The sequence below is a fragment of the Eleutherodactylus coqui genome, chromosome 4, assembly GCF_035609145.1.
Source record: "Eleutherodactylus coqui strain aEleCoq1 chromosome 4, aEleCoq1.hap1, whole genome shotgun sequence".
Taxonomy (NCBI): domain Eukaryota; kingdom Metazoa; phylum Chordata; class Amphibia; order Anura; family Eleutherodactylidae; genus Eleutherodactylus; species Eleutherodactylus coqui.
The window spans coordinates 225,064,849-225,092,545 of record NC_089840.1 but is presented as its reverse complement, the minus strand read 5'-3'; the positions used below and the strand labels follow the sequence as shown (position 1 = coordinate 225,092,545).

General features: G+C 42.3%; 1 protein-coding gene across 2 annotated transcripts in view; it reads left to right on the top strand.

Moving 5' to 3' along the window:
• Positions 1-27,697, top strand: part of FAM13C (family with sequence similarity 13 member C) — a 284,231-nt gene that overhangs the window by 239,422 nt on the left and 17,112 nt on the right. For both annotated transcript variants that reach the window (XM_066600788.1, XM_066600787.1), the window contains 6 exons: positions 4,523-4,610; positions 18,007-18,217; positions 20,146-20,284; positions 21,171-21,252; positions 22,240-22,445; positions 25,237-25,320. In XM_066600788.1, the coding sequence (XP_066456885.1) occupies positions 4,523-4,610; positions 18,007-18,217; positions 20,146-20,284; positions 21,171-21,252; positions 22,240-22,445; positions 25,237-25,320 (810 nt within the window). The remainder of the gene's footprint in view (positions 1-4,522; positions 4,611-18,006; positions 18,218-20,145; positions 20,285-21,170; positions 21,253-22,239; positions 22,446-25,236; positions 25,321-27,697) is intronic.

The window sequence follows — 27,697 nt, the reverse complement described above, 5'->3', positions numbered from 1 at the left end:
CATCCGGCAGATGTTTTCTTCATCCTCGTGGAGAATAAAGAATTCCCTGCTGCACCTGCCACATCTGTGACAGATGCAGCAAAGGAATTCTTCATCCCTACCACAGCTGTCACAGATCCAGTAATTGTTTTTCAGGGAGGGGCTTTAAAAAAAAAGCCCTTGCCTGAAAAACAAGAAAAAATTGTGATAAAAATAAAAAAAATCCATACTCCCCTTTCTTCAGCTGCCGGGGCTGAGCCGCATCCAGCCGCCTCTTCTCCTGCACGGCTGTGAGGAGTATTCAGCAGGCGGGGATTTATAATCCCCATCTGCTGAATGAGCTGCCTCTGATTGGTTAAGCACTGTGACTAATCAGAGGCAGCTCTCAGCTATTAAATGACAGCTGAGAGCTGCCTCTGATTGGTCCCAGCACTCAGCCAATCGGAGGTAGCACTCATCCATTCATGAGTTCATGAATTGGTGAGTGAATGCTCATGTACCTTCCATAGCTGTCAGCCAAATGCTTATTTGGTGGACCCAATTCCCTTATACACATCAATGCTCAGTTTGGCTAAGTGTTCATGTGTCTTCAATGGGCGGTTGGAGGTAAACTGCAGCTAGAAACCTCTTGCTATAGCTTATCTCCATTGGGAACTAAATGATCGGGCATTCAAATGCAGTATGCCTGATCCTTTTTTTCCCAACATCATCTATCAAGGGAGAATAGGGTGGCCATTGTACACGTTTGAGTGTTGGCTGGTCCTGCCAAAATTAGTGGGTTTGGCCAACTTTTCTCTAATGTGTGTGGTGACCTTAAAAGGCTTTTCTAACATTGAACCATTAATGACCTCAGGATAGGGGTCCACAGCTCGGGAGTTTCAAGAATCAGTTGGCTGAAGATACCACAACATTCAAATAGCACCATGGCCTCTTCTTAGACATGTGACATAATGTTCATTGGTAGCTCAAATTTCTTTCAAGTGAATTGGATTGAGCTGCTATACCAGGCATAGCCACTATACAATGTATGGCGCTGCGTCACAGCCATGTCAGTCAGCTAATTGGCAGGAATTCTGAGTGGTGGACCCCATCCAATCAATTATTGTTGACCTGTCCTGAGGAAAAAAAACACATCTGGAAATTATTGTAAATAGCCATTTAAAGCATGGCATGGTTGTGTCCAGTGCACAAAAAACATGTCCTGTGAGCGCAAAAAGTAGAGTAAAATATTCCAATACGCACGCAAAAAAAACCCTTGTTCGTTCCGCAGAAATGCAGCGTAGAAGCACATGCCATTGCGCATACGCCCATGTGTAGCCATGCTTATTACATGTTTTCCATTGCTCTGCACTTCCTGCTTCTTTTTTTCATGGAATGTGATTGCGTTGCTTCTTTTTTAACAATTTGCACATTTTCATAGAAAATAATTGGTGATTCTAGAAGAATCGCACAAAAGTAGGTGTATTTATGTAGGTGATTTTCCTGTGCGAGTTCCGTCTGATTTTAAGATGGACATAACTCGTCAGGGAATGGAACCCATGCACGTGAATGGGTTCATTCACATGAGCAATTTTTCTTTCGGACCGATAGTTCAAGTTTGAGAAATCGTTGTTTGTCCTTTTTTTGGGCTTGAAAAACATACGCACCGCACGTATCTCAAAAATGCATCGTACACGCAGGAAGATCGCAGTGACATCGCTGGTGAAATGGTCAGTTTATCACTGACCTACATTGCACTTGTCGTAAATACAGCCTGAGGGCTTATGCCCATGGACGGATTAACGCTGCAGCATTCGCGGTCAGACACCTGCCGCAAATTCCGCAACAATGTCCGTCCATAGACCTGCTGTGGTAAATGATTTTCCCATACAGAAGAGCGGAGCGCCCAAAAAATCGGACCGTATAGCACATAAGCACGATTTCAGCGATCGAAATTCAACGCTGCCTAAAAATATAGGTCTTGCCCTATCTTTGGACGGACCAACGCAGGAGGCTATGGGAGTCTATGGGAGCCATCAGAAAAAGGGAGAAGGAGGGAGTTTAGCAGCAGCTAGCGCTGCAAAACACTGACGGGGGCCTCCAGTGGGGCATTTAAAAGTCAATAAAGTATTTCTGCTGACCAAGGGATTTCGGGGCTGCAGCATCTCTTCTCTGCAGCCAGCCGTGCGAATGGCTGGAAAAATCTTGAATAATAAGCGCGATTTGGTCATGGCTATTTTTTGTTCATCCAATTTTCGGCAGAGATGGTTGAGATTTTTTAGCGTGGCTCACTTTGCTGAGGAATGACGCTTGTGTGAAAGAAGTTGCGGGGTGTAGCAATCAACACTGTGAACTGGCTTTTCGATCGCAAAGAAAACGGATGATCTGCTAGCACGGACGTCTCCGCCTGTTTCTTGGCATTTCCCAATCTCGTTCATGCGAAAATACTTTCCGTAACAGCGAACATATTTACGCATACGCTCGTCGGACCTGCCCTGTCTTTCTCGAATGTAGTGAATACCATGTGCGAGAAAGATCGGGCGTCACCTGTCTTCACCTGTCTTCTCGCGGCTTTTTTCAAACTTCTGTGTTCTGGCGTGGGGTTTGAAAAGTCGGTGAAAGGAAGAAATTTCCCTGTTTAGGTGCAACTACGCTCCGTGCCGCTGAGCGATTGTAAGTGGATTCCAGCTGTGACCCTGTGCGCTTATGAAGGCGAACTTTATCTGTGCATGTCTGCGTACTAACGCAGGCAGTCATGCGCAGACACCACTTTTTTGTTTGTTCGTTTCTATTTACCGCGACATCGCTTAGCGATGACACGGATACCCGAAGCCCATACGCAATATAATTGCAAATGGGCTGTCGATATATCCGTGACCATAGAGAACATCGGGCATTATGTCGTGAATATCCGCGGGGAAACTACATTCTGCATTCTATTTTCCGCGAGTGGATTACGCAGTACTGACCCGCCAAAGTGAGCAGGACTGTGTAATTCCATGTATTTGATTGAACCACGTATTACCGCGGATCAAATGCTCGTGGGATCCTCAATTCAAATCCAGTGATGTGAGACCAGCCTAAAAGGGTTAATCAAGAAAAAAAAGGTAAATGACCTGCTTTTTCATGGTGTCACCAGAGGCCCCCTTCACACGAGCGTATGCATATTTGTGCGCATGAGCTTAGCATCTTTGTGGAACGAACAATGCTTTTTTGTGCAACCCTCAGTGTATTTTACTGTACTTTTTACATCCGCAAGGCACGTTCTTTTGCGTGTGGCAATCAAAGACGCACCAATTAAAATGGCGATAGTCTTAATGAGTTCCGGATGTGTTCTTTTTCCTGCGCAATTATGCAACATATTAGTCATCTCCTTGCGCCATTGACTTCTATGGTGACCTCTAGTGCGCAAATACGCAAAAAAATACTCTATTTTTTTTTTGTCCAACCGAAACGCTCGCACAAAATGTGAAAAAACCAATTGAAATCGCCGGCTCTATTCTTTGCGTATTGCGCGCGTATATTTTGCGGAACACAAATAAGCGTGTATATACGTCAGTATGAGTCTAGCCTTCGTTTGTGCTTGTAACAAGCGTATGAAGCACAGCAGCGTTTACTACAAGCCGGAATAGAATGCAAGTGTTTGTTTGGATGGGAACCTGGTTACTATATCCATGGGACAGATTTGCATAAGCGGGAGTGCCAGGCTCCGTGGTGGGCACTGCAGTATAGATCTGTTTGTGCGTGCTGCTCCCCTGGGTGCACTTAATGGGAGCTTGGAGTGAATCACGTTGCTCAGCTGGTGAATGACGTATCTTCCATCACAGTAATAAGGCATCCCTGCGACACCGCACGTCCCATCTCTCTGCCCAAATACCCCGGAACATGCACGATGCAAGTAGCCACAGGCAGTAAGGTCTGCCGCTCATTCAACAGATGCTGGTAATTTATTAATGCAATTTGCTGGTAACTCGAGTAGACCTGGCACATACGTGCGCCATTGTTTATGTGTGCATGGGAAAAAAAATTGCCTTAGTATAATAGTAAGCAGATAAATTGTATTGTGACTGCTCCATGCAGCGCCCACGCCTTTAACCCCTGTGTAAAGGTATGGTGTGCTTTTTCATCAATGGCTAGGGGAGGGTTCTATAGTCAGGACATGCTGATGTCACAGGCATGAATGAACGGCTGAGCATTGATCTGCCCTCCTTCCCCCCCCTTTCCCTGCTGCAGATACGCTGATCTAAGAAAAAATGAGGTCAATCTGACGGAATCACCATCCCTGGGTGCCATTGATAATCCATATACGTGTGGATTTGCAAAGCTGCAGAGCCCACGTGTCACATTTGCGTAGGCTCAGCCTGGTGGTTTCCCAGTTAAAGAGCTTGCAATCCTAGGAAAGCCTGCTTGTGCTCCTGCGGCTGCTGTGGGGGAATTGCAGGATTGCCATCACATCTCAGTGCCATTTGCAGCCAGCCTGATGTTCTGCTTCTGTTTGCAGAATTCCTTCCTCAAGCTCCAAGCCCTAGAAACTGATCTGTGCTCTGCTTTTTTGCCATCTCAGGAGGAGGTTGTAGTACAGTCTCATGGCTGCAAAGAGGCGAGTGCTTCTCTAATCCAGACCGTGCCAAGCGAGGCTGCCAACCATGCAGGTAAGGAACAGTCATTATATATGAATGAACTTAGAATCAACGTTGCCCTTTTTATTCCTTATTTGTAAACAAGGATGAATAATGTATCAAAAAATGTTGCACTTGATGGAGCTGTGTCTTTTTTTCCCCTCCCTTAGTAACTATGTATATTTTCTGATCTTGCTCAGTCATGTGTCTATTGTAATGAAAAGCCTCAATTCTCATTATTTGCAAGCAGGAAATCTGTTCTTTTTGGCTTCATCAGTCCCTTGTCTGGAGACGACTGGTGTGTGAAATGCGCCGTAATGTCTGTCATTACATCAGCATTCATTAAAAGCAAATTAGCATCCCATCTTTCAGCTGCATGGAACTAGGTAGTAGACATAACTATAAAGTATAGGCATAATTAGTAAAGTGCACATGCAAATTAAGAATGCAGTGATGTCCTGATACGTATTTAATACTAGAACGTCCCCTCATGTACATAGAAGTATATGTAGCTGCGGTCCTAACGGTTTAGTTCTCATTACAGCAAAAGTCAATTGCATTTATTGTGGTGACCCCCATGGAAGGTTTGTGATAGATGCAAGATCAGAAGTACGCTGATTAGTGCGACTGGCCGTCGACTGGAAATGATTTCTGTTACATCACATGTTAGTCGTCATACAGTACTGTGCAAACGTTTTAGGCAGATGTTGAAAAAATGTTGCAAAGTAAAAATGCTTTCAAGACTAGAAATGTCAGTAGTTTATTTTTTCAGTTTATAAAACATAAAGTGAATGAAAAAAATAGAAATCTAATCAATATTTGGTGTCACTGCCTTTTGCCTTCAAAACAGCATCAATTCTTCTAGTTACACTTGCACACAGTTTTGAAGCAACTCAGCATAGAGGTTGTTCCAACATCTTGGAGAAATAACCACAGATATTCTGACTTCTCTGCACTCGTGAATATACATCCAGGTGCTCCAGGCTTCAAAGAAAATTTTTAAAAAAACAGCTCACAAGACCAGTGCAAGTCCGAAGAAGGGCATGGACATGTTTGACCATCCATAGAATCCTAGAATGGTAGAGTTGGAAGGGACCTCCAGGGTCAGAGGGTTCAACTCCCTGCTCGGTGCAGGATTCACTAAATCATCCTAGACAGATATTTGTCCAGCCTTTGTTTGAACACTTCCATTAAAGGAGAACTCATCACCTCCCATGGTAACCTGTTCCACTCATTCATCACCCTCACTGTCAGTAAGCGTTTTCTAATATCTAATCTGTGTCTCCTCCCTTTCAGTTTCATCTGATTGCTTCCAGTCTTTCCTTGTACAAATGAGAATAGGGCTGATCTCTCTGCACTGTGACAGCCCTTCAGATATTTGTAGACCGCTATTAAGTCTCCTCTCAGCCTTCTTTTTTGCAAGCTAAACATTCCCAGATCCTTTAACCGTTCCTCATAGGACATGATTTGCCGACTGCTCACCATCTTGGTAACTCTTCTCTGAACTTGCACCAGTTTGTAGATTTCTTTTTAAAGTGGGGTGCACAGAACTGGTCACAGTATTCCAGATGAGGTCTAACTAAGGAAGAGTAGAGGGGGATAATAACCTCACGTGATCTCAGAATTGTGTTTGCCTTTTTGGCTGCTGCATCACATTGTTGACTCATGTTCAGTCTATGATCTATTAGTATACCCAAGTCTTTTTCACATGTGCTGCTGCTTAGCCCAATTCCTCCCATTCTGTATGTGCTTTTTTTCATTATTCCTGCCCAGATGTAGGGCTGTGCATTTCTCCTTGTTAAATACCATTCTGTTAGTCTACGCCTACTGTTCAAGCTCTTCTAGATCTTTTTGAATCCCCTCTCTCTCTCTTCTCTAGTATTAGCTATCCCTCCTAGCTTTGTGTCGTCTGCAAATTTGATCAGTTTCCCATCAATTCCCTCCTCCAGATCATTTATGAAAATGTTGAACAACACTTGGCCCAGGACAAAGCCTTGTGGTACCCCACTTGATACATTCTTCCAGTTGGATGTGCAGCCATTTATGACCACTCTTTGAGTATGATCACTCAGCCAGTTGTGAATCCATCTAACAGTTGCCTTGTCAAGCCTATAGTTGGTCATTTTTTCAATAAGTATGGTAAAAGATACTTTGTCAAATGCTTTACTAAAGTCAAGATATACTATATCCACTGCATTTCCCTGATCAACCCAGTTGGTGATATTGTGATAAATTCATCTGGCATGACTTGTTTGTTACAAACCCATGCTCGCTCTGGTTAATTACTCCATTATTATTCAAGTACTTGCATATATGCTGTTTAATAATTTATTCAAAGATCCTCCCCGGTATAGAAGTCAGGCTCACAGGCCTGTAGTTTCCTGGATCCACCTTCTTTCCTTTTTTAATGATGGCGACAACATTTGCCCTTTTCCAATCTTCTGGGACTTCTCCTGTTGTCCAGGAATTTTCAGAGATTATGGCGAGTGATTCAGCAATTGCCTCTGCTGTAAGTGTTACCTTACCATCTCTCTGTTTATAGATAGCCTGCATTCTTTTATTCCCCCAATGTTTCTTCTACTTTCTGAGAAAAAACAGAATTTAAAAGTTCGGCCTTCTCAACATTATTCTTAACCAATTCACCATTTTCATCTTGCAAGCATCCAATAGCATCTTTGACTTTTCTTTTGCTTTTGTCATACCCCCAAAATCCTTTTTTATTGCTTTTGGCCTCTGTTGCAAGCCTCAATTCATTATTAGCTTTAGCTTTTCTGACACTTGGCTTACAGTTTAAGATATATGAAGCGTTAGAAAAAGAGGTCCAGCATATCTAGGGAGCCAGGGAAACATTAAAACCTTTATTTTATTTCATAAACATATGAAAGACTAAAGCAACACCCACTACAGAAAAATCTCGCTGATGCGTTTTTGGTGCGCAACTGCGGCGTTAGTCGTAGCCAAAGTAGATTTGATTTTACCTGAAGTATATTCCAGTAAATACTGATGAAGAGCTGCCTTTCACCTCATCTTAACAGCATCTTAACAGCTGGTATTAACTAATAAAACAGAGAAGCTGAGCTAATGCTACTGCATACTTGTACAATTCTTGGGTTGCGCCAATTTTTATCTTTTTATGCTGTTGTCACTGACACGTGAGTTTGACAGTATCTGGGATGGCCACACTTGTAAGCTAACCATCAAAGAAATTGCCTTCTGTAGTATATCCTCAACAAGAACTCTTTCACTGAGAACTTTCGCTCATCCATCCCTTTGGGTCAACACCATCCCTCTTTCTTTGACTACTGTTTATCCTTCTATGTATGTAGGCTTGCTCAAATCCTTCTGTCTCTGCATGTTATCCCATCCAAAACGTAGTGGGATCAGCAGCACTTCCAATAAACCATAATTTGGGAAGTAGGGGCTATACAGCGCTCAAATAAAAGGATTTGACTCCTTCATCCTTGCCATTGATCCAAAAACGAGTCATGAGCAGCATAGATGGTGCAAAACAAACTGCATCAAGAGTAATGCTCCTTTATTCCTCCATACAACAACATTTCGACCATCCAATGTTGGCATTTTTTCAACTTGAAAACATCGAAACATTGTATGGAGGAATAAAGAAGATTCAGTCTTCATGCATGTAATCCCGGACAGATTGGATGATGTTCAGATTAGGGCTCTTGTGGGGCCATATCATCACTTCCAGGACTCCTTGTTCTTCTTTACTCTGAAGATAGTTCTTAATGACATTGGCTGCATGTTTGGGGTCGTTGGGTTCCGCAGAAGAAATTTGGAGTCAATCAGACGCCTTCAATTTTTTTGAAAAACTTTGCAGGATTTTTTCCACACCTGCCAAACTTTTACATAGTACTGTATATCTTAGATTCTTATTTTAGTAAAGATAACGGTTAGGGGAAACAGTAATCTGATCCAAACAGAATTTAGCAAACAGAGCAAGAATCTTTGTATCTATGGTGATGATCTTGTTGTTTCCGGACTGATACATTTTGACCAAGGCAACAGATTTTTATCAGTCATGCTTAAAACTATTCTTAGTTGCTACAGTAGCTATTATGGTCACAATCACAATAATTAAAGGGGTTTTCCCACCATAGACCGTGATGGCATCGAACTCTTCATGCCAAGCAACTCAAAACAGTTTCTAAGGGGCAATTAAAATAAACTAATTAGAATAAAAAAAATGTCTCCAATCATAGCACAATACAGTGTGTTTGCAAATGTAGAAAAAGTAATTAGCTTATTTGTCATAGCATGTGAAATCTTTCTATGCCGGTATTGTAAATTCCTGGTTGCTGTGAATAAGATCTTGCTTGACCCATAGAAGACGTGATATATTTTCTTCTTTGAAGGACTGTCTTGTGTAATATACACATTTGATCTGTAATTACAGTGTTTTATTCATTCTGCCATGATAATTAGACTAAGAGACAAGCGTTGTAAATGTATGTGTTGGAACATAAAACACGGCCAATTAGAGGAGCATGATCTTGTTTTATTTGTGCGCTGCCAGCTAATAGCTTTCTATTATTCCAACGTTATGTTATTAGTTTATTCAGGCTCAAAATTTACCAGTTGGTATAAAGAAAGTCAATTTTTGCCAAAAAAACAAACTTAAGTTGAACGTTAATTTGACGGGGTTGCCCTATTCGATATAGGGGGTCTTCCTCAGAAATGCTGATACTGGGGAATGTGAATTTTTAAAGCTCTGTGACTGAATTTACCCAATGTTACAAAATAAACACCAGAATGGTAATATGTCTTTCTGGGAGGACCTAAATAAATTGTACAATACTCCATTTTCGCCTCAGTAGGCAGGTTTCTAAAAATCCTGTCCATACAATGGTAAACAGAACTAGCCGTAGACATTCTGATGGTGGATCTTTCAACCAGGAGTGTAACTTGCAGTCCCTAGGTCGTGATGTAAAATCCCCAACTTTACATTTAGCTTTTAGTACTGTATCCTCTTATACAGTAAAGCTACTGATGGACCAGGTGCAACTGCAACCTCATGCACGAAGTGATGTCACTCCATAGTAATAACTCTTACTTACATCAGATGACCTGAATATTGCACACAGTGATATCTCACAGCGAGGAAGATTAACACAGTGATGTCACATTATGGAGATCATAACCACAGTGATGTCACAATATAGAAATAATAAACAGTGGCGTCTTTTCAAGGAAGTTACATAGTATGTTAGGCCGAAAAAATACAATTGTCCATCCAGTTCAGCTGGTTTCCGTCCCCCTCTTCCCTGCTGATCCAGAGGAAGGCAAAAAAAACCAATGAGGCAGAAGCCAATTTAGCCCATTGGGGAAAAAATTTCTTCCCGACTCCATAATGGCAGACAGAATAATCCCTGGATCAACACTCTTCAGAGAAGGTTCCTTCCTGACTCCAATTCCAGCAGTTGGAAGATCCCCTATCAACAACCCATTCTGACTTTTTAATATCTACCCTATTTGCTTGAAAAAGGCTACTGCGATTAGCCGAAATGCGTTGCACTCCAGCACTTTGCCTTCTTTGGCTCAGGGGTCTCTTGTAAGGGACCTACCCTTTGTTTTATACCAATAAAGTGGAATCTCGTATGTACACCCTGGCCGTAGACCCAGTGTGCTTAACATTTACCAAGTGTTCCAGGGCATTCAGAGGGGAGAGAGTCGTTGGCCCCCCGCTAATCTCCCTCCCATCTGCCAGGTGAATTTCATTTCACCCTTCTGACTTAGTGTCCAAACTAGAGATGAGCGAGCATACTCGATAAGGCAAACTACTCGAGCGAGTAGTGCCTTATTCGAGTACCTGCCCGCTCGTCTCTAAAGATTCGGCTGCCGGCGCAGGTGACAGGTGAGTTCCGGCGGTGAGCAGGGGGTAGCGGGTGGGGGGGGGGAGGGAGAGAGAGATCTCCCCTCTGTTCCTCCCCGCTCCCTGCTGGCACCTGAATCTTTAGAGACGAGCAGGCAGGTACTCGAATAAGGCACTACTCGCTCGAGCAGTTTGCCTTATCGAGTATGCTCCCTCATCTCTAGTCCGAACACATAAGTTGTTATTACTAATATCTATATCCTGTAATACATGACGCTTTGATCACATGAGGCTTCAGCTTTGAAGACGTTCTCCTCCAGTATTGCCTCACCCTCACTTCCTGCTTCATAAAGGGCCATACTGGCTTGATACATTGCCTTCTACCTTATGATGCCACTCAAGCTTTAATAAATACATGCAGGATTATTTGTGTTGTCTTACTTTTCTGAGTCTGGATTGTTCATGGGTCCAGGATGGTTGGACTCTACAGAACAGGCACCTATATTCCACTATAGAATCTCGGACTGTGTCGGAACTCTTCAGACTCACCTGTGCAGATTGACACAAAAACAGGAACATAAACGTGTCCTGGAGCTGCAACCACCTACTTGTGTCTGAAGAGGAAGGAGCATGAGAGGATGAATATGGCACTAACTAGGGGCTCTGTGGTTGTTAATGATGGGTTACTATGGCTGAAACCTTAGGTATTGTGGCTAGCATTGAGGTTGGCACTGTTATGGAACACTGTGAAAACTAAGATATTTTCCAGTGTTAGCAATTCTGTGCAAACTGACACAAAAACAGGAAGATACAAGTGTTTTGGAGCTGTAACCTCCTACTTGTGTCCAAAGGGGAAAGAACATGAGAGGGTCACTGATATTGACAAGGAGCTTTGTGGCTGTTACTAAGGGCTCTGTAAGACGGTATTTGACCACTTAAAAAATAACAACCTGTTGGACCCCAAACAGCAGGGCTTTATTGTGGGAAGATCATGACAAACTAATCTCATTGATTTCTTTGACTATGTCACAGAAGTGTTGGTTGAAGGTGGTGCAGTGGAGATCGCCTATCTGGATTTCAGTAAAGCCTTTGATACAGTTCTACGTAAAGAGCTTATAGATTAGTTATTAAACATTGGACTTAATCCTTTGATAGGCCGGTGAATTCACAGTTGGTTAAAAAAATAGATATCAGAGTGTTCTTTATAATGGAGTGTATTTTGAAAAGGGATGAGTTACAAGTAGTGCACCACAAGGGTCTGTTCTGTGTCCTATTTTTTTAAGATGACTTTGTAAGTGTTCATGAGTGACATAGGAGAAGGTTTGGTTTGTCTGCGGATGACACAAAAGTGTGCAATAGGATTGATACTGTTGGTGGTTTCTTGAACAATTTAGCCTTTCTAGATAAATGGTCAAAATAATGGAAACTGCAGTTTAGTGTTTCCAAATGTAAAATAATGCTCTTGTGTTGAAGAAATCCTTGGACTGAGTATCATCTCTGTATTATTGTTAAGAAGTTCAGAAGAGAACGATTTAGGAGTTAAGATTTCTGACAGCTTTAAAATGAGTCCACAGTGTTGTCAGGCAATCAAGAAATCCAGTAGGATGCTTAGCTGTATAGCAAGAGGTATAACCAATAGATAGAGGACAATTATGGTTCCACCGTAAAGATGCTCTGGTGAGACCAAATCTGGAATACTGTGTTCGGTTCTGCAGACTTCATCTGCAGGAAAAGACTTGGGTATACTAATAGATCACAGACTGAACATGAGTCAACAGTGTGATGCAGCAGCAAAAAGGCAAATAGAATTAAGGGATGCCTTGCTCAGAACTCATCTGGAATACTGTGTCTAGTTCTGGGCAATCCAATTTAAAAAAGACATTGACAAACTGGAACAAGTTTAGAGAAGAGCTACCAAATGGTGAGCGATCTACAAACTTAGCTTGCAAAAAAGAAGGCTGAGAGGCGAATTAATAGCTGTCTTCAAATATCTGAAGGGCTGTCACAGTGCAGAGAGATTAGCCCTATTGTCATTTGCACAAGGAAAGACTAGAAGCAATGGGGTGAAACTGAAAGGGAGGAGACACAAATTAGATATTCGAAAAAACTTTCTGAGAGTGAGGGTGATGAATGAGTGGAACAGGTTGCCATGGGAGGTGGTGAGTTCTCCTTCCATGGAAGTGTTCAAAGAGATGCTAGATAGGCACCTGTCTGGGATGATTTAGCGAATCCTGCACTGAGCAGAGGGTTGGACTCGATGACTCTGGAGGTCCCTGTCAACTTAAAGGGGTTGTCCCGCGCCGAAACTGTTTTTTTTTTTTTTTCAACAGCCCCCCCCGTTCAGCGCGAGACAACCCCGATGCAGGGGTTAAAAATAAAAACCGCACAGCGCTTACCTGAATCCCCGCGCTCCGGTGACTTCTTACTTACCTGCTGAAGATGGCCACCGGGATCACCTCCCTTCTGTGCGGTCCATTGCCGATTCCAGCCTCCTGATTGGCTGGAATCGGCACGTGACGGGGCGGAGCTACAAGGAGCCGCTCTCCGGCACGAGCGGCCCCATTCAGCAAAGAAGAAGACCCGGACTGCGCAAGCGCGTCTAATCTAGCGATTAGACGCTGAAAATTAGACGGCACCATGGAGACGAGGACGCTAGCAACGGAACAGGTACAGTTAGGGCCAGAAATATTTGGACAGTAACACAATTTTCGCGAGTTGGGCTCTGCATGCCACCGCATTGGATTTGAAATGAAGCCTCTACAACAGAACTCAAGTGCAGATTGTAACGTTTAATTTAAAGGGTTGAACAAAAATATCTGATAGAAAATGTAGGAATTGTACACATTTCTTTACAAACACTCCACATTTTAGGAGCTCAAAAGTAATTGGACAAATAAACATAACCCAAACAAAATTTTTTTTTTTCAATATTTTGTTGCGAATCCTTTGGAGGCAATCACTGCCTTAAGTCTGGAACCCATGGACATCACCAAACGCTGGGTTTCCTCCTTCTTAATGCTTTGCCAGGCCTTTACAGCCGCAGCCTTCAGGTCTTGCTTGTTTGTGGGTCTTTCCGTCTGAAGTCTGGATTTGAGCAAGTGAAATGCATGCTCAATTGGGTTAAGATCTGGTGATTGACTTGGCCATTGCAGAATGTTCCACTTTTTTGCACTCATGAACTCCTGGGTAGCTTTGGCTGTATGCTTGGGGTCATTGTCCATCTGTACTGTGAAGCGCCGTCCGATCAACTTTGCAGCATTTGGCTGAATCTGGGCTGAAAGTATATCCCGGTACACTTCAGAATTCATCCGGCTACTCTTGTCTGCTGTTATGTCATCAATAAACACAAGTGACCCAGTGCCATTGAAAGCCATGCATGCCCATGCCATCACGTTGCCTCCACTATTTTTTACAGAGGATGTGGTGTGCCTTGGATCATGTGCTGTTCCCTTTCTTCTCCAAACTTTTTTCTTCCCATCATTCTGGTACAGGTTGATCTTTGTCTAATCTGTCCATAGAATACTTTTCCAGAACTGGACTGGCTTCTTGAGGTGTTTTTCGGCAAATTTAACTCTGGCCTGTCTATTTTTGGAATTGATGAATGGTTTGCATCTAGATGTGAACCCTTTGTATTTACTTTCATGGAGTCTTCTCTTTACTGTTGACTTAGAGACAGATACACCTACTTCCCTGAGAGTGTTCTGGACTTCAGTTGATGTTGTGAACGGGTTCTTCTTCACCAAAGAAAGTATGCGGCGATCATCCACCACCGTTGTCTTCCGTGGACGCCCAGGCCTTTTTGAGTTCCCAAGCTCACCAGTGAATTCCTTTTTTCTCAGAATGTACCCGACTGTTGATTTTGCTACTCCAAGCATGTCTGCTATCTCTCTGATGGATTTTTTCTTTTTTTTTCAGCCTCAGGATGTTCTGCTTCACCTCAATTGAGAGTTCCTTTGACCGCATGTTGTCTGGTCACAGCAACAGCTTCCAAATCCAAAACCACACACCTGGAATCAACCCCAGACCTTTTAACTACTTAATTGATTACAGGTTAACGAGGGAGACACCTTCTGAGTTAATTGCAGCCCTTAGAGTCCATTGTCCAATTACTTTTGGTCCCTTGAAAAAGAGGAGGCTATGCATTACAGAGCTATGATTCCTAAACCCTTTCTCCGATTTGGATGTGGAAACTCTCATATTGCAGCTGGGAGTGTGCACTTTCAGCCCATATTATATATATAATTGTATTTCTGAACATGTTTTTGTAAACAGCTAAAATAACAAAACTTGTGTCACTGTCCAAATATTTCTGGCCCTAACTGTAAGTGAATAACTTCTGATAACTTCTGTATGGCTCATAATTAATGCACAATGTACATTACAAAGTGCATTAATATGGCCATACAGAAGTGTATAGACCCACTTGCTTTCGCGGGACAACCCCTTTAAATATGAGCCATACAGAAGTGTATAGACCCACTTGCTTTCGCGGGACAACCCCTTTAATTTATATAGCGTGGAGGAAAGAAGGGAGAGGGGGACATGATGGAAACCTTTAAATACACTCATTGTAAAAAAAATCGAGGACCCAGGAGGAGTTGGTGGAATTGACTGAAACTTTCTATGTGCGATTGTAACTTTGATATAAGTAAGTGATTACAATATCAGAGCATAAAGATAATTTATTGCGTAAAACTGAACACTTGAAGAGAGGCTGTTGTACTGCCTACAGCTTGGATACAAGATGTGATACGGGTGGGGGGCATGGACGCTCTAGTACCCTGTTGGGCCGCCTCCAGCTTGGATATAATACGGAAGGGCATGGAGATGCTAGTACCCTGTTGGGCGGCCTCCAGCTTGGATACAAGACATAATAAGGACAGGCATGGAGGCATACAGGTTCCATATGGTATCCATTGGCATATCGCTCCACATCTGCTGCAACTGAGTTTTTAGATTGTGCAAACTCGTAGGCTGTCAAAGTTGGCATCCCAGATGGTCCTATACATATTCTATTGTTGATAAATATGGCAACTGGGCAGCCACGGAAGTGTGACAATGTTGTGGAGGCTCCCGTGACACCCTTGTGTATGTGGGTGAGAATTATTCTGCTGGAAAATAGCTCTTGAAAGCCGCCATGACAGACAACCTGTGGGTGCAGGATGTTCTGAACATATTGCTGAGCTGTCATTATCCCTCGTCCCACTACTGGGGTATTCGACTGTTGTATCTGATTGTTTCCCCAGCCCATCACACCAGCAGTGGGGGCACTGTGCCACTCCATAGCAAAGGCAGGATTGAGCCTCTCACCCCAAGGTCTCTAGACATGGACACGGCCGTCATCATTGCGCAAACAAAACATGGATTCATCGCTGAAGACAACCTGGTTTCACTCTGCAGCAGTACAGTTTTGTTGTTTACTACACCACTGTAAACAGAGACAAGGGTGGATGGGTGTCAAAGGCAGTACATGTAATGGGCACTGTGAGACCAAATGTCCTGTCACCAAATGCCTGGAAATAGTTCCAACAGACACAGGTGTCTGTAACAATGGTGCCACTGGTCTCTGGATGGCGAACAACGTAACAGTTGGAGCTGCTCATGATTTTGGATGATCAGACGATCCTCTCTTGTCAAGTGTGCCCTGAGCCCGGTCAACTTGTATGCCTGCCCTCAGACATCCACTGGCCTCAACAACTCCTAACAGTCTGGTTGGAATGGCCCATGCAGCGGGTAATTCATTGATACGACCATCCAGCTTCTCACATCCCAATAATGTGTCCCTCTCACACTCTGATAACGGGGTGAAATCTCTTCTCTGAGTCGTAGAGGCGTCTAGTGGTCAACAAGCTCTACACAAGCGGAAGAAGAGCCTCTTTATTGGCCAACCGGGGAACCACTCTTAGGGCCTCAGGTGAGGAGACTGTTCATTCAATCATGTGCATATCTGCCTGAGATGTAGCTACATGCTGACTTTTGCAACAAAATGATAACTCCTTCTAGGTGCTTGATTGTTTCTGCCAAAGAGTGTATGTTACAGGTATAAATAAGGTTCAAGAGAGGTGTATTTACTAGGAAACTAAACACAAGAACAAAGGAGACAATACGTTTGGGGGAATATCACTGGTAATGTCAGAAAATAATATCTTACTGAAAGAGTTGTAGATGCTTGGAACAAAGTTGGAAAACCAACAATAAATGAATTGAAGCATGCTGGGGATAATCATAGATCTGTCCTAAGAGACAACTGGAAAGGAAACCATATAAGGGCAGACTAGATGGACCAGGGAGTCTTCTTCTGCCATCAATTTTCTGTTTCTATACTTCTGCAGTGATGGTGGGCACAATGACTTGAGCGTGGGGTATTGTGCTCACACTTAGGTTGGCGTTCTTATGGAGGCACTCATTGGCATGAATGTTAATTACTTGTGAGGCTCAGGTGGCACTTTGGTTTGACTGGTGAAGCCCTTACATAGACTATTGTATTTAGAGGAGCTAGTTGTTGACTGTGCGGACATCGCACAAAAATAGAACATGCTGCGATTTTTCCACTGCGTGTGGAAAATCGCTATTTTTTTCGCTTGTGTGCAGGCAAAAGTGCTTTTCTGTAGCATGCTACAGGTGGTATTTGCTGTGGAACCATAGGGCAGACGCCAGCCCCGGATTACGCAATTCAAATCCGTCTGTATGCAGCCAACCTAAGATGGAATATATATGAGTAAGAGGTGGGTTCAGCTATTGGAGTTGCTGGGATTCCAGTTTTCCTACCACTGCACTAAGCCTGTGTTTTGCTTATGGGCCCGGAGTCATTGACTTTCAATGCCCACCATTAATATATCCACCTGTTTGCCTAGGAAACAATTCCATTAAATGGTTTGTGGCAACTTGTAAAGTTATCCTCTATCCACAGGGTAGAGGATAACTTTATCATTGGTGGGGGTCCAACAACTGGGACTCCTACCAATGCCGAGAATGGTGGTCCGGTCGGTCCCTGACTGAATACATCAGAGATTGCACAGGCTCGCCGCTGCTCCATTCTCTTCAATGAGAGTGCCAGAGATTGCTGAGTTCAAGCATTTTGGTAATCTCTGGCACTGTCATTGAAGTGAATGGAGCAGTGGCACATCTGTGTGCCCAAGCTGACTGCTGTTTTTGGGAGCAGTGGGGGTCCCAGTTGCCAGACGCCCACTGCTAACTGAGTTATGCCCTATCCTGTGGATGACGGATAACTTTATAACTTGGTGCAACCCATTTAAAGTGGTAGCTAGCTAAGAGACCCCTCATATTTCCTTTTAAGAGTATTTTGAATTAATAGAGAGGAGCATCTCTTGCTCTGGAGCATCTTTCTTGTCCTGTATTATACTTCAATCCATTGATTTGAATGTGCATTCTGTAATGCTTCATGTCCCCTGTGGTGGCGCTGCAGAGGAGTTGAAGACTTACTGCCTGGTTTCCCCACGGATAATAGCTGATATCTGGGGTTCCAAATGGTTTATCCCATATCCTGAATTGTCATTGAGGATTTAAATCCTATTTGGTACAGAAATATGTATTTTCATACAAACAAACCTGGAACCGTTTCCCGTTCTTGTATTTTAGAGCCAACATCAGTTCATAGAGAGTTACAGAGTGATGCCGACCACGTGGCCGAGGATAACCGAAGCTTCGGGACCAGCCGTCTTCTGTTCCACATCACTGATGGAGATAATCCCTTGTTGTCGCCACGCTGTTCCATCTTCAGTCAAAGTCAGAGGTTTAATTTGGACCCTGAGTCAGCCCCATCCCCACCAAGTGCTCAGCAATTCATGATGTAAGTAGTGATTCTACAGTTTGTGGCATAAATGATTGTAATACATTACATTATGACAGAAATACCGGACATGGGGGCAGAGGCGTAACTTGAAGCTCCTGGGCCCCAATGCAAAATCTGTAACAGGGTCCACAACTATAATGCTTTATTCATAGTACTGGGATCCCTATATGGAGAAGAGAGGCCTTATGGGCCGCCTAGGGCTCCTGGGCCCGGGTGCAACCGCATCCCCTGCATCCTCTATAGTTACGCCAGTGGATGGGGGCACATTTATGGAAGGGTGTACCCATTTTCTGGCATACAATAGTTGCAAATGCTTATCTGTGTGAAAATTTGCAACATTTCTCCTTCCTGTGCCGACCCTGGCACGTTTTGAAAAGTAGGCGTGGCTTGACAGGAGGGGGTGTAGCTGTCCAAGACCAATAGATTTATGTATAATTTATGCTGGAAACTGGCATAAATTATACTATAAATATTTGCCAGGTTGGACCTAGTGTACATTTCTGTAAAAGCACACGGAGCTGCTGGTGTTGCGCCTAATACATGGAGAGGCGTGCACCTCTTCATGTATTCAGTGTATCGTGTGCCCGGGGAAATTGAACTAAGTCCGGCGCAGGAAATGCCTGGCTCAGTAAATTTCTCCCATAGTGCAACAGCAGGATGTAGCAAATAATTCACTTTCATCTAGAACACCCTTATGTGGAGAATGCTGAACAGACTTGTAAATCATGGGAATTGTCAAGATTTTGAGACTCTCATTTCTTAAGGCGCCTTTACATGGAGCAATTATTGCCCAAATAATCGCTAGAAACAGAGATTTTCAGCGAAAGTTGATTTGACATCTGACACCGAGAGAATAGCGGGGAAAGTAAATACAAAACTTACATCTCCGCACTTATTCTATCAGGTACTTTGTGCCCGTAAGCTTAGGGGTCAAAGTACAGATTTCCTTTAAAGTCCCTGTAATCCATCAGTGGCAATGCTTAGAGTATACCTGACTTTTCCAGTGATTTTCAGAATAATCTGCCATGTGTTTCAACAGAGGAGCTTGCACCATTTCTGGACATTATATGAATTTTATATGGCATTTTCCCACCACTTTTCCCCTCTGCAGGCAGTATATGTGATTCTCTATTCTCTCTGAGATGGTGGGTGGAGACTAGCTATTATGATGGCTCCCATACACAGCACACATAGAGAAGAGGAGATTCTGCTCACTTATCTCAATCTCTTACACACACAAAGCTGCAGTAGTGTGGAGCAGTATAGAAGGGAATCCCAGCACTGGGGGTGGATAAAACACTTACTAGAAGCTACAGCCACATCTTTATGTGAGTCTCTCTGACTCTCTATCTCTCCAGCAGTTCCTCCCTCCATAGACTTCTATGAGCAACATGAGACAGCAGCAAACAAAGACATCCTACCTCACTTCCAGTAGTCTCTCTCGATGTCTTTGCTGCTAGAGACAGATTTCACATGACAACAGCCTGTGGACAGCAAATTAGAAGGAAGGGAAACTCCTTGTGGTCAACACTTTTCAGTTATTTTTCGGCGCTAATACGACATTTTGGGTAAATAAAGTACACAGCACTTTTGCTAGTTGTCATGTTGGCTATCACATAAGCACAAGTCAGTGACCTTCTAAAGAAGCGCTAAACTTGTGCTGCTGATATGGGATGATTTGGTGAATCCTGCATTGAGCAGGGGGTTGGACCCGATAACCCTGGAGGTCCCTTCAAACTCTACCATTCTATGGTTCATATAATCACAATTATAAATGTTTCTAGAGGTTTTTAGATTGTGAGATATGCAGGAGAAAGGAATTCTTCTGGACTTTGTGAAACTTATCACATTATGCAAAGCAGTATTGTCAGCTGCTTCCTAGTCCGAAATAGCTGCAGTAATTGATTCTATTGTCATCTTTAAAGGCCAAGAAGTTCATCAAGAGGGAATTGTGAAGATCAAAAAGAACCCTTGACCGTCATACAACTTACCAAACAAATACAGAGCCTGAAGAGGAAGATGAGAAAGTATGAAGATAAATTTGAGCTCGAGAAAAACTATCGTGTGAGTAAAAGTATATCTCTTCTTGGAAAAGCGTATGAGCAACTGTTAGCTACAGTAACAGTATCATAAGGTCTCCCAAAAGTGTGACCTCTGTCAGACGGATAGGAATGCCTTTTTGTTATTCTAGAAATGACATAATGTCCTCTGGCACCGTATGACAAGCTCTTAATATACAGTGTTTCCCATTTACAATGAAGGTCAGAATCTGTTAGCATTTCTGTCTGTTTTACTTTTGTGTGGTCACGATCCAAGGCATATTGCCGTGAATCTTTCGGACCACACTGTTTTATGCACGGATGTAGTTAGAAGATATAGCGATCAAATAAAGCCTCATTGGAAGGTCTTCTGGAAACTAAAGCATTATACATCTAAAGTATCCAGCTATCCGGAAAAACTCTGCCTTGTTGTGGTATGGATAAATGGCAGCTAGGACAGGTGAACTGGGAATACATAACTGTTCAGTACGTGCAGTCCAGGTCAGGATTAGAGTCAGACCAGACCGACAAAGGGCAAGTCAAGAGGGACTCAACGTCAAGGCTGGTGGTTCGAAACAATGAGTCAGGACAAAGACAGCAAGCAAGAGAATTGTCTTAGTAACTGAACACCAGCAGGGCCAAAGATGTCTAGAAATAGTGTTTCCTATTTCTATATTGGCTGCTCTATTGTATACGCTCCATCCTGCATCCTGCCCAGCTATATTATTGTCTATAAAGCACTTGGCCCAGTCCAGTAGAAGCATTATGAGTGCAGGCAGTCATTCTTCTCATTGACCTATGATGTATTTATTCTCATAAGACTATGTTTAGAATTGACTAATATTAATTAATCTGTTTTGCATCAGTTCATTCAGTTCTTTTCACTTATTTTTCTCTTGTCTGTTCTTTAGCCTTCTCATAGTGATAAAACTTCCAATGCTGAAGTCTTGAAATGGATGAATGACCTGTCAAAGGCTCGGAAACAGCTCAAAGGTAATTTTTTCTCAATGCAGTATACTGTAATCTAATAAGTAAGCTGACTAACAAATAAATCTAGCCATACATGACTAGATGTCCAACAGGGAAGGACTGAAAGACTGGACCATTCTCTGAATCATCAGCTGTTCCGGTCATACAGGTAGCTCTACAAATGGTGCATAAATAAATGGTGCAAGCGAATTTAAGGAACTTTGTAATATATCTTATTAGAGAAAAATGCCTTTTCTCCATTCATCAGCCACTTCTTCTCATCCCTTCTGGCCTCCTACACTTATCATTCACTCTGAAATTCTGTTAAAATCCATTTTGAAACAGATCACCTCACTGAGAGATCAGGTTACACACTGTCCATAGATGTCTATGGAGAGGCTGCAGAAAGAGAGAGAGGCAGAGAGACTGTCGCTGGCTCTAGTAGGCTTTCTGTCTCACCCTAGTGCTGCATTCACATCTACACTGCTCAGTACTACTTTATAATGTCTTCCATGCTGCTGCTGCTTCTGAAGGTGTGCTACATAAAAATAAGGGAAACAAGAGCTCTTCTTCTCTGTAAATGCAGTGTATGGGAGACTTCATAGCAGCTAGTCTACACCCATCAGCTCAGGGAAGACTGAGAATGATAGAGGAGAAACCTGCTCGAAAATACAAGTCATATGATGGCCATAAACAGTGTTACTCCCCATGTACAAACATGTGATGGCCTATTCTAAAAAGTCAACTGAAAGGTTCAGTACAATTTGATTTCTGATAGTGTTTATAAGTACAATTTTAAAAATTATTACGAGGATTTTGAGTCACATTTTTCACCTGGGTATCATCTATAGGTTTGCATCACTGTCCACACAAACATTCCCACCAACCAACCTGCAGCTCCAATTGCTGAAATCACCATTTATTTATGTACTTTTTCCTCTTTATTGCTTAAATATGTAATTTCTCAGCCCATTATATCCTACAATGTATAATATAAGCCTTTATTTTTAGAATTAAAGCTAAAATTGTCTGAAGACCAAAATGTGCCAAGAGCCACACAAAGTAAATCCTATGACGAAAGACTGGTAGCATCCATTGTGGTGGAGCAGAATGAAGTTACCAATTCATCAGTGTCATCTGTAGAGGAAACAGTCGAAACCGTATGGAAGAGGCTAAAGGAAAAGAGACAGCTGCTGAACCTACCTGAGAATGTAAAGGTAGGTGATACCTTGTGTGGTTGTGGTTTGGGACTTTTAATTGTATTACATCAAATTTAACATCGACATCTGCAAGCAATGCGCTTGAATATTAAGGGTTGATGTTAAAGATTGGGTAAAGATAAGAATGTATACATGTGTTTAATAACTTCTTTAATCAGACATGGGTATTCAGGGCCTGCCTGAGAAGATTATGGCTTATTCCATACATTTATAGTAAATAGTAGTATAAAATATATTATTCAGTGTGACTATCAACTAGTTAATAAGTTATAAAGTACAAGTACTTGTGTCAGGAACGTGAGGGTCTTTTCATCTAGAATTGTGCAGTAGTTTTGGAAGTTGGTCAAGTCCTCTAAGCAACAGAAAGAAAATGGCCGGGGCTAGGTCACATTTTATTTTTACTTTCCCAGTTTATGACAATATAGACATAACTAAATACCATGATGCCATCACTGATAGGATCCCCACCATCTTCAGAAGGAAGGAGCCACTGTAGGGTTGAAGGGGTTCCCCCACTAAACACATTTATCCTCAGGAATGCTATCTTTTCTCCTTAGGGAGAACTCCTAGAATGTGAGTGAGGAGACTTATAAGGCCATTCATGCTCCTCTGGGTAATATGCAAATAAGGGAGATGGACAATACCTCTGCAGCACCACCTATTGATAGGCAGCATTCCTGCAAGTCAATGTTAGACTTTTTATACAAGCCTTGTATCAATGACTGGGAATTGAAAGCCTGCCTATTGCCATTACAATCCCCCTGATGAGGGCAGCTTCATGTCAGGAACCTGCGGTGACCCTGAGTCTTCCTGGAGGTTGACAGGGAACTGCGGCAAAGATAAGATGTAACACAAATGTAAAAACCCCATTAGCACAGGGAATAATATGAAACCACACCCCAGACAAGTAAATGAACAGCAGACTTAATTTGGCTTGGGACCCAGAACAGACTGACAGGAAGTCGCAGACCGTATCAGACCAGCAAGTGTGGTCCAACCAGACTGAATGAGGCAGGAGTATAACCGGCGCCCTCTGTAAGGAGGAGCCGGAATAAATGTATACAGCCTAATGCTGATTGGTTGGCTGGCTTGTTCCCTATTCCAAAATAAACATTATTTTGAATGTACAATAGTATGGGTGCCGCACACATTCAACCTCAAACTTGAGGTGGGAAATTATGCATCAACTTGCCAGCTTACCCGGATCCGGACCAAACGACCCAAACAGTGTAACTTTCGATAGATGTATGATGTAAGCAGCATTCAGGGTAGTTTTACAGAGACATCTTCACACCAATTTCCAAAGTAAAAATCGTTTCTTTTATTCCATTTCTTTGCTAAAAAACGCCTGCAACGTTTCGACTGCAACCTTCAGTCTTTTTCAAGCCAATACATAGCATGCAGCAATGCATGCCATATATAGTATACACCAATTTAAAAGCCACCTATCACCAACACCAACACATAAACATTTAAAAGAACAGATGCTACTATAGGTTGGCTGACTTACCCACATGCTGTGAATACCAATTAGTTCGTCCTGCACGTTGGAGTAGAACATCCTGTTCCGGTATAGAAGCCGGGGGAGGCACGAGATTCTATGTAATCACGCGAGATCAGCCTCCTATATTCAATTTGAATATAGGAGGCTGATCTCGCGTGATTACATAGAATCGTTTTTTAGCAAAGAAATGGAATAAAAGAAACGATTTTTACTTTGGAAATTGGTGTGAAGATGTCTCTGTAAAACTACCCTGAATGCTGCTTACATCATACATCTATAGAAAGTTACATTATTTTGAATGTATTTATATTGCAAATACACTTAATTTCACATATCCTTCTACTTTATATCATTTATTTGTTAGACTAGCCCCTTTAATATGGGAATACCCCTTTCAGCGTGGCTTGTTTTATTGATGATATTGCAGCTACAGAATAATACTAAGTAATAGACCAACCGCCTCCCAAGCACCAGGGTCATTTTTCGGTAACTTTTTGATTGCCTTAGAGGAATACATAGAACCATATTCAATACATGGTCCACTGGCGTAACTATAGGGGATGCAGGGGATGCGGTTGCACCCAGGTCCAGGAGCCTTATGGGGCCCATAAGGTCTCTCTTCTCCATTTAGGGAGCCCAGTACTATGAATAAAGCATTATAGTTGGGGGCCCCGTTACAGGTTTTGCATTGGGGCCCAGGAGCTTCAAGTTATGTCTCTGACATGGTCATTATCTGCAGATGAAGTTACATTATTAATTTAATTAAAATGATCCCTAATTATCTACCAGCTGTTCATGATAACAGGGGGTCTAAAGCTAGTGCTAAAAGTTTTTTTCTGCTATATTAAGTTCTCAGTCAATTAAGACACTTGTTCACACATCGACCCTCTGTGGTGGAGATGTTTGCTCGCCCTCCACCCACGGGCACAGTGGGCTGTGGGATATTACTCGGAAAGGCTGGATGGAAATAGGAAAAGTAAAACTAGACTTTTGACAAAACAATCTGTATTTCTGCACCTCTATTTGTTCCATTCTGGACTGCGTGGGCTACATGATAGTAATTTGAAAACAAAATTGAAATTGTAAGTTGCAAGGAAGGAATGTTGGGTCATAAAAACCCGTAATATAATCCCCCATGTGATGCTTGATCATGTTCTGCATTAAGTGCACATGTGTGAACAAGCCTTATCGGTGGCAGAGTACTTGCTGTAATCTAACCATCAAACGCTCTGAACATAATCACTTAGTTTCCCTCCTAACTATACCAATAACTTTTTTAAATAGGATATGACTAAAAAGCAAATGAATCTGGAAAAAATGAGTCTCCAGAAATGTCTACTGTATTTTGAGAATATTCATGGACGCCCAGTAAGTATCTGAACAGAGTTTTAGAGCTGTGGTGACCTAACAGTTGCTTTACATGTTTGTTCCGATCTACTCACAATGTGTTGCTGTTGGATGTTGTAGGAGGAATACTGTAGCGCTTGTCTTTCCCTGTCTGTTAGTTCACATATTGAACGTTCTTGATCTTGCCAGTACTGGTGCCCTACTTTCAGTGTATTCTATAATCTATACATACTTCTGCAGAATTATCAGCAGTGCCAACCTTTAAATCAAGCTGCAAATGTCTAATATCCCCTTCAGCCTATTGAACATTAAAGGTATCTAGGATCAAGAAAAATGGGGCAATGCTAAGAAAATGTATAGAATAAAAAAAAAGTAGTACTTACTTGCCGTCCCGGTATTGGCGCTCCCCCAGCGGTGTTAGATCTCCAATCATTCCAACACAAGAAACAAGTAGTTATGTAATGCTTCTTTAACTATTTTCTACAGTTTCCCACCATTGTTCTATTTCTTCTTGATCTGAGACAACCTCTTTATACTTCTCTGTGTCACTTGAAATGATAATTCCTAATATTTTCTAGCTACATGAGTAAAACCTAAAAATAATCCGTGTCTTGCATTCCCCTGGCTCAGCACTTCATGTACATAGTTCCCAGTATTGAATCCATGCTGAAGGGTTGGAAACAGAGAATTACTTATTTAAGGGCTTTACCTCATTGGACAGAGGATTCTTTGACATTAAATAGATCACAAAATGTTTCCCTGCCAGGACTACCAGCTATGAACTGTACTCTACAAGTAACTGCAAGTGTTCAATATCCCTGCAGCACCACCACAGGGAAAATTAATCATTACTCAGTGCCCACTCAAGTCAATGGATTGTCATTAATAGTTGGTCGTCGCTTGGGATCCTCACCAATCAGCTGCTTTCGGGCCTGCTATTATCGTGGAAGTGGACAGCTGTCTGTAGTGCAGTGGCCAGGGTTGGTATTGCAGGCACTGCTCCCATTGAATTTAATGGGAACAACACCTGCCTTACCAAACCAGGCCACTGCACTACAGAGAGAACTGACTGCTTCCAGCTCTGACCACAATGATAGCGGGGCCAGTAAATAGCTGATTTGCCGGGATTCTAAGGATAGGTTATCAGTAGTAAAGTTCCCCAAAACCCCTCTAACAGTATATATGAAAATGAGTTTAATAAACTGGACAAATCCTTTTAGAAACTATACTTTCCCATGTGGTGGTGCTACGGAAAAGTCTGGTTGATGATAACATTTTTATAGCTGTACTTAGGATTCTTCCTATTGACTTCTGAATCATTTTACATTCAGCCCATGTCTGTCCAGCTGGCTCTCTGCCGCTTGATGTTCAGCGTTTGGAAGTCCATACAAATCTGTTCAGGGAATTGTTAACATAGCTGTTGAGCGCAGAGAGAGTGTGAATAGGCCTTGAGGATGTCCTCCTTTTATCAGCCCAATTCAGTTTGCGATGCAGAACGTGCGGTACATTTTATCTAGATGTCTGTCCTGTCACACTGCAATTATCCATGGGGGAGTTCCTGCTTTTCACTTGACATCTAATCAATTTCTGATATTAGAAGAGTACTTTACACATATACCAGCGATTTCCTGCTTTTTACTGAATCCAATATCTAAGCTTGTTTCACACGGGCGTATGCGTCTTTGTACGCACATGAGCATAGCATTTTTGCAGAATGAATTATGCTTTTTTGTGCATGCATCGGCATATTTTATTTGGCCGCCCCACCCTTCCTTCCCCCATTGACTTTTTTGGGGACCTTTGGTGCACAAATAGGCAGAGAAATAGAGCATGTCCTATTTTTTTTTGCATGACTGAATTGCATGCACAAAATACGGAAATGCGAACAAACCCATTGAAATCAGTGGATAACGATCTTACATGGTTAATTTAGGTTGCTGCCTATAATAAAAGAAACCGCATATAACATCATTGTTTTTTTATACTTATGAAGTGCAGAACCTATATATATCTATACAGTTGAGTCATATATATCTTTTTTTTTTTATTCATATATATATAGACATGGATGGTTCTTTATTCCTAAAGACAAGGTCCTGCCATATGTTCTTGGGGTGATGATACCAGGTCTTCATTAAATATGCGAGAGAGTAGAGTTTCCTCTAAAACAGTATCTGTGAGATGTGCTGATTGTCTGTTTAGTTATAGTTATATAATATTTATAATAGTTATATAATAATAATCTTTATTTTCTTTAATAATAATCTTTATTTGTATAGCGTTAATTTATTTCGCAGCGCTTTCAATGCATGAAGAGCTCAATCCGGATGGGGTGGGGTGTACAGGAGGTATGGAGGCAGGAAATGTACCTGATGGGTGTAATTTAAGGGCGGGGGAC